This window comes from Pseudorasbora parva, chromosome 3 (assembly GCF_024679245.1).
Source record: "Pseudorasbora parva isolate DD20220531a chromosome 3, ASM2467924v1, whole genome shotgun sequence".
In the NCBI taxonomy this organism is placed as follows: Eukaryota; Metazoa; Chordata; class Actinopteri; order Cypriniformes; family Gobionidae; genus Pseudorasbora; species Pseudorasbora parva.
Window position 1 is genome coordinate 32623888 of NC_090174.1, and position 10450 is coordinate 32634337.

The 10450-nt window shown below is 37.3% G+C and overlaps 1 protein-coding gene across 1 annotated transcript; it reads left to right on the forward strand.

The window, feature by feature from the left end:
- Positions 1-3056: 3056 nt before the first annotated feature.
- Positions 3057-9869, forward strand: mpzl2b (myelin protein zero-like 2b). The gene is made up of 4 exons (XM_067438475.1): positions 3057-3294; positions 4369-4538; positions 8191-8401; positions 8905-9869. The coding sequence occupies exons 1-4, from the start codon at positions 3240-3242 to the stop codon at positions 9078-9080; spliced, it is 612 nt and encodes a 203-aa protein (XP_067294576.1). The 5' UTR covers positions 3057-3239; the 3' UTR covers positions 9081-9869.
- The last annotated feature ends 581 nt before the right edge of the window (positions 9870-10450 follow it).

Here is a 10450-nt window from a genome sequence, read left to right on the forward strand (position 1 = left end):
GTACAAGTCCCTCAATTGTATTATTTTTAGTGTTTTTTTATTATTTGTATAAACACTATTGCAGCACATTGGAATTCATCTACATGCAGTAAACACAGCAAAATCCAGGGTGGAATGTTTCTGAATAAATGCCCTGGAGCTCGCCTCGCTTTCCCTTCCCAGCATAACCTGGTGGAGACACAAGAAGCGCAATAAAGCACTAGGGTTTATGTTGACATTGAACAATTACAAACATTAAGAATAATTTCTCAGCTCTGTAGGTCCATGCCATGCAAGTGAATGGTGTCCAGAACTCCAAGCGATGACATAAGTAAATCAGACTTTATTACTATTTTTAGTATTCCTTTTAAATGCCACACCTAGACTAACAACTAGTTTATTCATCACCAATTTACACAAAATGTACCAAGTGTTCAGCATTTGTACTCAAACTGGCACTCCAAACAAGTGGAGATGGAGTACATTTTCCATAAGAGCTGTTTGTAGTGTGAAGATTTATTTTTCCTACATGCAACATCAGAGGGAAAAATATTTTACAAATAATTAAAAAAAAAAGTAACATAACATTTAACTTTATCAGTGTTGTTCTTGTTATGGGTTTTATTTTTTAATGTCAATATTTCATTTCTAGCCATAAGAAGTGTGCCTGATTTTTCAGTTTTTATTCCCCAACTATGTCCCTGAACCTATAGAGCAAACCAATGCCGGGCTTGTAGGCAGCATCTCTTTCTTCAAGAACAATTTCAAGCAATATGTTCTTAAGCAACGCTCCTGATAACTGAAAAGATAGCAACAGTTAGCACAGGCCATTAAAAAAGCACATTATATAACATTATTCAACTACTTGAAGATGAAGCATGACGAAGGTTCATCATTTCTTAACACCTCATCCTTAAAGAAAAAGTGGATTCAAGTTGTAATATTATACACATTTTAAATCATTATTAAAGTTGATTATGCATACCTTGCTAATTTTATCTAGTAAAAATTAAGTAATTTAAAATTAGCTGAGCAATATTATAGTTCCATAATTAGAAACCCAGCATAGTGTATTTTTGTATTGCCACAGGTTTCAGGGAGAAGTCCAGAGCATTCTTCTTCTGAAATTGGATTAGAATAAAAAAAAAGATACAATTATCCATTACTTTTTAATTAATTATTTAATTAATTATTAGCAGTACAATATAAAAATTAATTGAATACAAGAATGCATTAAATTGATCACAAATTACAGTAAAGACTAGTCAATACAAAAAATTGAATTAACTACAAAATTACAAACATTACACTGCTTAATACCTCCATAAACACACAATAATACCTTCTTATGGTCTTCAAAATCCATGATCGAGAGCAAATTGTAGAAATGGATGTTACAGATTTTGTAATTTATGTGTGCTACTAAAAAAACTACAGAAATAATTTGGATACACTTTACCCTTATTCTTTTTAAAGACTAAAAACAGTGTACAAACACCATTATATACTTTTTCACAACTTATAATGCATTTTTACTAAACTAAAAAAATTAACAACAAGCTTACCCCTTCAATTTAACGATGATGAACACGTGAAAGTGTTTTCTTCTTTCTTTGTTTTCTGATGGATCGCAACAAAACTTACCTTACCGCCACCAACCAATAGCTATACACAGGTTACTCAATAACCAATTAAAATCCTCTAAGCTAAAGCTCCACCCACTTGCTGCTGACCCACCCATTTGCAGCTGGCTCCGACCTCTGTTCCCGCAAGTGTCATAGGAACTCTCAATACCCTTCTGAGCTGTAGGCTATTCCTCAGAATCTGGACGGCCCAATCACATCGTGTATAGAGTCGGCAGGCGGGGCCATAATGACGACGGCCGAGTTGAGTTTGCGTGCTTCTAGTAAACACAGAAACTGGTGAACGGCGGCGGTCTTTCGAATCAGCTCTGACCGCGATCCTGGAAGACTTGGAGTTAAGCTTTTCTCTGAGAAAAGAACCAAGAGCGGCACTGAAGTCATTCTTAAAAAGGGAAGATGTGTTCGGAGTTTAGCCGACCGGATACGGCGAATGTTTAATCAGTCAGCGAGCTCTGCTTCACCTTCGTTGCTCTGGTTGGTTGTATTGCTATCCTATCGCGTGCAGAGGGAGTTTGAAAGACAACCGTTTATCCCGCCCGTCGGATTGAGCCCTGTCTATGGTGAGTTTCCAGACCAAACATCTTGATGTGGGTCTGGCTTGTCAGGCTACCTGAACATAGCAAATATCGAACTTTACCGAAACCGTGAACCTAAAACTGTGATAGAAACAGAACCATGAGCTATCTGCTCTAGCAAAATGTATGCCCCCCTAGCGTAACATATGTGAGGGGGTGCCACAAAATTTAGAAAACTTTCAAAGGTTGCCATGATGACTGAAAAAAGGTTGGGAAACACTGGTCTAGTCTAGTGTGATTAAGGCTTTACTCTTGTATGGAAAGGAGTTATCTGAATTATTATGTGTGTGCTTATTGCAAATACAATTTTAAAAAAAAGTGAATACAAATAGTACTTCTTTTTTTTGTCTGTGCATGAAAAAAGGCCAGATATATTTACAACATTTAAAACTACAAGATGAAAATGCTTGTATGTGCCTAAATAATTGACATAGACTATAATTTTAATAATGACGTCACTTAGCTGAAGCTGCACTTCTTCAATATTCCACAAGATGGCAGCAGAGCCAATGCATGTCACACCTGATTTTAGTAGGCTATGCTTTCTGTGACTGTCACTGTATGATTTTAGTAGAAGGCTATGTAAGACAAGTCGAGAAAGAAGAAATATCTTATTCTCGTTTAATAAACTGCATGTGACCGACAACTGTTTGTACAAATGAAACTAAAGCAAATCCCTGCCAATTAACCTTTCGAGTAGATGTTGCCACATGTCTTACTGCCTTTGAGAAACATGCAGTGACATGCACTGGATAGGCGTACATAAAAGAGGGCCGATTACTTGTACTTGTGGGAAACTGTCAGTCTGTGCACTGTGTCTCACAGGGTTTGTTTAACGTTACGCCTTTTAAATTTGAGAACTCCTCCTCTTTCACTCACGCATATAGTGCTGTGTGAGCGGTTTAGCATGGCCGCTGTACGCAGGAGTTCCGAAGTTCAAATAAATATTTAGAGATTTGGGGTAATACAGTAAGTTGCTATATAGTTAGGCGAACGGTAGACTAATATATACAAAGGACCTCAGCTCTCGTTTACTTTTCTTATGAGTCGAATCTGGATTTACCTGTTTTCCGCACTGTGTGCGCTTGTCTTGTCAGGTGAGTTTAGCCTAAATTACTTCCTGGATTCACCTTTGGTTTCAGAAAAAAATATAATATGTTTGATTAGCTTAATGTGAATAAATAATTATTTTGTCAAGTAATTATTTGTGGTTTTAGATTCGCTGCCTTCTTTTTTTGTGTCAATTTGTAATTAGTGTGATCACTTTATACATGGCACTGTAGTTACGTAAACCAGTCGCAAGCAGGTATGGTTTAACAATGACTCATTTTTAGTCTTTCTGCGGCTCCTATTACACGCTTATAAGATTTACACGGTGCTGTCGTTGGTAAAATACGATTATACGAGATTAGATTGATCCTCGGGGAGTTAATGCTGGTATTACAGCAGCTGAAGTGGACAGCAGGTGGAATAAGGAAGATTAACCATAGGTAACAATTTGAAGAAATGCTGTATTTTTTTTTTATATAAAAATTAAATCTAAAATGTAGTAGACATAAAATATACTATATTTTAAAACATATTGAAATGTATTAACAAACAATCTACTATAACTGCAGTGTGAGAGTGACCTAGTGATTGAATAGCTGCAGTCTCAGCTTAAGCAGAGTTAAACATCCTGATCACAGCAGGACCCGTGAAAGCTTTGCCTTAATGCTTAATAAATAGTTCTGGGTAGTTAGAGCAGAATATGTCCCATAATGTGACTGAATGATGTAGATTTGGATTAACTATTGCCATCATTTAATACTGCATGAATTATTTAGATGGTGCATTTTTAGCGGGAATTACTGAAGATCAGCTGTTTAAAAGTTAAAACTCTCAGTAGATTGAATCAAGAAATAAGAGAGTTATGGCATGAATGTGTCAGCTATCTGTACTCATTGAATGAACGTATATGTCCGTCTGTCTACTTACATGTCTACCTATCTGTCTGTCATGTTCGTTTGATATAGCTCCTTTTCTATGTTTGGTAGAAGGTGACATAGAATTTAGATTTTGGTGGCAAATTAGGGTTAGAGAATGTAAATTTAGTTGGAAATAAGTTTTTTTGTATGTTTAATTGTTAGTTATATTCTTCTCTTAGTAACATATTCATCCATGGTTACCAGGTGTATATCAGGTGGAGGGAATGGAGGTGGTTACATCTTCAGATTTGGAGGCAGTCAATGGGACAAATGTACGGCTCAAATGTACATTTAAATCTACCATTCCGCTCTCTGAAGAATCAGTCTCTGTATCGTGGAGCTTCCAGCCACTCGGAACGAAAACATCACAATCGGTGAGACTAAGTTAATGAGTTAACTTTGTAACGTCTAACATATTAACCACACCTTTCCGACAGGTCATTATGACCCAAAAAAATTTTTAATCTGAGTGGTCCAAGACCCTATGACTTTTGTCACACTTGAACCACAAACACACATTGACTGGATTCAAGGAGTTTTGTGGAACAAAGGAAAAACAAAGTGACAAATTATTCACTAGCCGGTCAATTTGACATCCATAAATGAATGAATTGCGAGGAATGCTTTAGTAGACAAAACAACCTAAAGATGCTCAAAATTCAAACTAAAAATGCTAAACCTTGACCAAAAAATATTTTATAATGTCTACATGTGCATCTGGATAGCCTGGAAGCCAGCCGCACTCAGCCCCGCTCACAACATTTGAGCTCGGGCAGTTCGGTCTGGACTTGATCCATAGAGGAGGGATTATGCCCCGAACAAAAACTGTTTGGACCAATGAAATTGTCAGGGTGGGCTTTAGACGATGATGGACAGATGATAAACATCCATGTCATCAAAGGCGCTTGGTTGAATATGTTCTAATCCTAAACGGAGAACTTGTTCGTATGCATTCACCTTCACTATTTCTCTCAGAAAGGATGATCATGTTGGTAAGTTTACTCTGTGTATCCTTAAATTCTTCTTTTCTACAACACCGGCAAAAGATTGTTTATTCCAGCATGTGTGCAGACAGGGTTTAAGAAGTTTTTACAACAAAACCCGCCAACTACTAGCCCAAAACAATAGCTTTTCTGGAGCGTTCTCCAGAAAAAAATGGCGCTTGGTGTGTAAAATGTGTGTTATTTTGGCAGCTATTTTTAAATTCCTGGGTCTAAATATCACACAATTGAGGTCACTTCACTTCAACCCGCGGACATGGAAAACAACCCTCGGGAAAACCACAGACTTGGCAACACAGTGCAGTTAAGTTCTGTTGACATTTGACAACTAACCTTGCGTCTCTTCGTTGCTCTGATTGGTTGTAGGTCTATCCAATTGAGGTCTTTCCTGGTTCGGTTGAAACGCCCCATAATTACAGCTCAATGGAGCAGTTTCAGACTCATATTCTGACTAGAATTGAGTATGACCACGTCAGTCTAGCATCTGGATGCATACAGAAGAGAAAATGACTTTAGGACACAGCGGGACAGCTTGTTTGCTAGAGCTATAGGCTAGCTATAAGGCCATAGAAGTCATGAAATATGTTTCAAAACAAGAGACATCCTGTCTCAAAAAATTAGCATATCATGAAAAGGTTCTCTAAACGAGCTATTAACCTAATCATCTGAATCAACTAATTAACTCTAAACACCTGCAAAAGATTCCTGAGGCTTTTAAAAACTCCCAGCCTGGTTCATTACTCAAAACCGCAATCATGGGTAAGACTGCTGACCCGACCCTATCCAGAAGGCCATCATTGACACCCTCAAGCGAGAGGGTAAGACACAGAAAGAAATTTCTGAATGAATAGGCTGTTCCCAGAGTGCTGTATCAAGGCACCTCAGTGGGAAGTCTGTGGGAAGGAAAAAGTGTGGCAAAAAACGCTGCATAACGAGAAGAGCTGACCGGACCCTGAGGAAGATTGTGGAGAAGGACCGATTCCAGATCTTGAGGGACCTGCGGAAGCAGTGGACTGAGTCTGGAGTAGAAACATCCAGAGCCACCGTGTACAGGCGTGTGCAGGAAATGGGCTACAGGTGCCGCATTCCCCAGGTCAAGCCACTTTGGGCTACAGAGAAGCAGCACTGGACTGTTGCTCAGTGGTCGAAAGTCCTTTTTTCGGATGAAAGCTAATTTTGCATGTCATTCGGAAATCAAGGTGCCAGAGTCTGGAGGAAGACTGAGGAGAAGCAAATGCCAAAATGCCTGAAGTCCAGTGTCAAGTACCCACAGTCAGTGATGGTCTGGGGTGCCATGTCAGCTGCTGGTGTTGGTCCACTGTGTTTTATCAAGGGCAGGGTCAATGCAGCTAGCTATCAGGAGATTTTGCAGCACTTCATGCTTCCATCTGCTGAAAAGCTTTATGGAGATGAAGATTTCGTTTTTCAGCACGACCTGGCACCTGCTCACAGTGCCAAAACCACTGGTAAATGGTTTACTGACCATGGTATTACTGTGCTCAACTGGCCTGCCAACTCTCCTGACCTGAACCCCCCAATCTGTGGGATATTGTGAAGAGAAAGTTGAGAGACGCAAGACCCAACACTCTGGATGAGCTTAAGGCCGCTATCGAAGCATCCTGGGCCTCCATAACACCTCAGCAGTGCCACAGGCTGATCGCCTCCATGCCACGCCGCATTGAAGCAGTCATTTCTGCAAAAGGATTCCCGACCAAGTATTGAGTGCATAACTGAACATAATTATTTGAAGGTGGACTTTTGTTGTATTAAAAACACTTTTCTTTTATTGGTCGGATGAAATATGCACATTTTCTTTTTGAGGACTTTTGGGTTTTCGTGAGCTGTATGCCAAAATCATCAGTATTAAAACAATAAAAGACCTGAAATATTTCAGTTGGTGTGCAATGAATCTAAAATATTTGAAAGTTTAATTTTTATCATTACATTATGAAAAATAATGAACTTTATCACAATATGCTAATTTTTTAAGAAGGACCTGTATAATATAATAATATAGGTGGCATTACCTTTTTTTTCACAAGTTCATTTTATATAAAACACGTTAGAATGAAGTACATTATGACATAACATTACATCTCAGTTTGACATTGAGATGGCTATCCAGTCTGAAAAGTGTTTTTGCCTGTAAAGTTTATTCCTGCGCAGTACATTTTGTTACATCCTAAGAAGGCATATGACATGTTGGTAGATTCAATTTTGTGCTGTAAAATTTCCTATAAGGCAAGGATTTGTTACATAGTGCGAAGGTGTTTTGTTGTATCAAATGTGATGCATCCGACTGTTTATGGCTCATCAAGTATGATATAGAAGAATATGGAGCTCACATCTGAGTTGGAAAAAATACCTACATTTTAGTCAAACTAAGATGAAAGTCTGATAGCTTCTAATGTTCTAGCATCTTAACTATTCTATTCATTTTTCTGTTTATTAAAAAAATAAAAACAAAAAACAACAACTACTGTGCTAGACTAGATGAGACTTGTTACTGCACTTGCATGCTGTTCCCCCTTGTTTGCCTGATTGCTTCTATTGCTGTCCTCATTTGTTAGTCGCTTTGGATAAAAGCATCTGCTAAATGATCTAATCTAAATCAATGAGATTTTTATAATAACAGACTACTTAATAAATTGCATATAAATATCAGCCACTCTATATCTCCTAATAATGTCTTAGATGATTTTTGAATGCTTTTTTTTAATGACAAATCAGCAGTTTTGTCGAGGGACAAGTTTTATGAGGTGCAAAATGTTTTTCAGTAATATTTTGATCATGTTGATCATTTTGAGTTACAGTAGGCTTTATAGGGTTAATATATCAGAAATATTTTCTCACTAGGTGTGTACAGCACATGTGCTCCTAAATCCTTGTTCTCCTCAAAAATCTTCTATCCCCTTTTCCTTCTGCCCCTTGTTCCTCTCTTCAATTTAGTTCCCCAGTTCTAACCTCATTTCAGTGGGCTATATTTCGTTCTTCTCATTTAACTTTCAACATTTCTCTCTCATAGTTTTTTCACTACCAGATAGCTGCATATCCCCCAACAGAAGGCCTGTTTAAGGATCATGCTGTATGGTCTGGTGATGTAATGAAGGGTGACGCATCCATCACGCTGCAGAATGTGCAGTTCAGCTTTAATGGTACCTACAGCTGCCAAGTGCGAAATCCGCCTGACATCCAGGGCTTCTCAGGCGAGATCAGCCTCAGAGTTGTTCAAAAAGGTGAGAGTAGATGCTGTGACTTGAAAAATGAGCTCGAAAAATCATTCATTTGCTCACCCACAAGTATAGCAGTAGAGGTGAAGGTTACATAAGCAGGATGTTGTGTTCTTTCTTTGATCCCAGCAGCTGAAGGACAGGAGTATCTAATCAACTGGGCTAGAATAGCAGACATACTTCTCTGAGAGTGTAATGATACAGACAAGAAGAGTATAAAAGTAACAATAGTGAGTGGTATTCAGTTTGCTGACCACGTTTTCCACATCTGTTATTTGAAAAAAATGTCTCATCCTCATCCGTTTTAGTTTTAAAGTACATTATTTGCAAGATTATTTTACTTCCAATTTTGTCAAAGCATTAGTATATACGACAAAATTGGTGACAGAAATAAATAAAGAAAATAAGATGCTATTACTGGTAATAATATCAACATCATACAATTTACAATGTACTAAAATAAACTGCAATGAGTATAAAGAATACTCTCTCTTTTCTTCTTCTTCTAGTTACATTCTCTGAAATTGGAATTCTGGCTGTAGCTGTGGGTGGATCCATTGGCATCGTTCTCCTCATCCTCATCATCTATATCATTGTGCGTGTATTCAGGAGACGGGACAATGACATGGATGTTGAGATGGAGGACCACAGATCAAAGGACCAAATGTTGAGAGAGAACGCCTGACTTGGGCTTTTAGTGAGAAGTAATGCATGAAATAACATTAAGCCACAGTATTCTCCACTATCTAGAATTTTACAGACAAATTTTTAGTAATCTTTACATACCATATTTTTTTTATACATTGTATTTGTTGACTTTTTTAATGTATGAAAACAGAATGGGGAAAAGGTATTTTTTTGCCTTTTAATGCATAAAGTGAAATCTTTGTATGTTTAAAGATATGAAATACCAGTTCAAATATGTATACAGAACCAGACTCTGTGGACTTGCTGCCTATAGGTATGATTGAGAATTTGTCACTCTACTTTCTGTGTGTTTTATAGCAGTTTGTATAGTCACGCATGTATTTAATATTCATATATACATGTGTGCATTTGTGTATGAACACATTTATATGTGGATCACAAACCTGTGCGGAAAAAACCCTCTTCATTCAAAAGAGCAATTCAATTAAAAAAAAAAAATTAAATATAAATGTAATGGATGGATGAAAAATAATCTGCATGAAAAATTATTGAACAAATTGGACATTAATTGGACACTGATGGTTCTTTTTACTGCCCGTATCATTGCCTGAGACTTAAATCTTTAGTGTTTTGGGGTTCTCTGTTCATCAATGCTGCTGAGTAAGATTTTGATATTTATAACATTCCTTTCAAATGAGTAAATCCATCCATTATTCCTCGTTTAAAATGAAATACTGTAATTTATGTTGACCACAAATAGGCTTTTATTTTCATGTTGGATTTGTTACATTTTACCAAAATGTTGATAGATTTTATTGACACATTTTTTAAAAAAAATGTTTTTTGTGGATGTTACATTCTCTTTTGAAATTTTGACATTGTAAAGCCGGTTTTATAAGCAACTGTGCTGCCAATCAATCTGGTTGTGTGCCAGTTTATGCTGGACTTCTAACTTTAGCTCTCCTAGTATTTGTTTGGGCTTTCAATACATTTCCAGATTTTATTATGCTTTATTTAAAGCTACACTGTGTAACTTTTTTAGTTTATTCTTAGCTAAAAACAATTACTTCTTTCAAACATATATGTGCTCATTAATGTATATTTACTTTTTTCAAGTAATAAAGTATTCTCGTAAGTTTATAATATGCCATTGAAAATACATACGGGTGAGGGGTTTGAATGCCGGTCGCCATGTTGCCCCTCCATCTTGAAAGTACATTAGCCAAAGAGGGACATACCCATAAATTCAAGCTTCGCCTTTCGCGTTTTAACACTCGATGGCACCGTGTCGAATGTGAAGAGGGGGGTTGCCATGTTAATCTTGGACTAAATCGGCCACCGTAGGAATTAAAACAAAATCAGAATTGAGAGGAACAGAAACTAATATTCACTGGATGGTCATATACC

Coding starts and splice junctions, on each gene's coding strand:
- mpzl2b (XM_067438475.1), top strand. CDS start 3,240: ATGAGTCGAATCTGGATTTACCTGTTTTCCGCACTGTGTGCGCTTGTC. Junction 4,539..8,190: donor GAACGAAAACATCACAATCG/GTGAGACTAAGT, acceptor TCTCTCTCATAG/TTTTTTCACTACCAGATAGC. Junction 8,402..8,904: donor CCTCAGAGTTGTTCAAAAAG/GTGAGAGTAGAT, acceptor TTCTTCTTCTAG/TTACATTCTCTGAAATTGGA.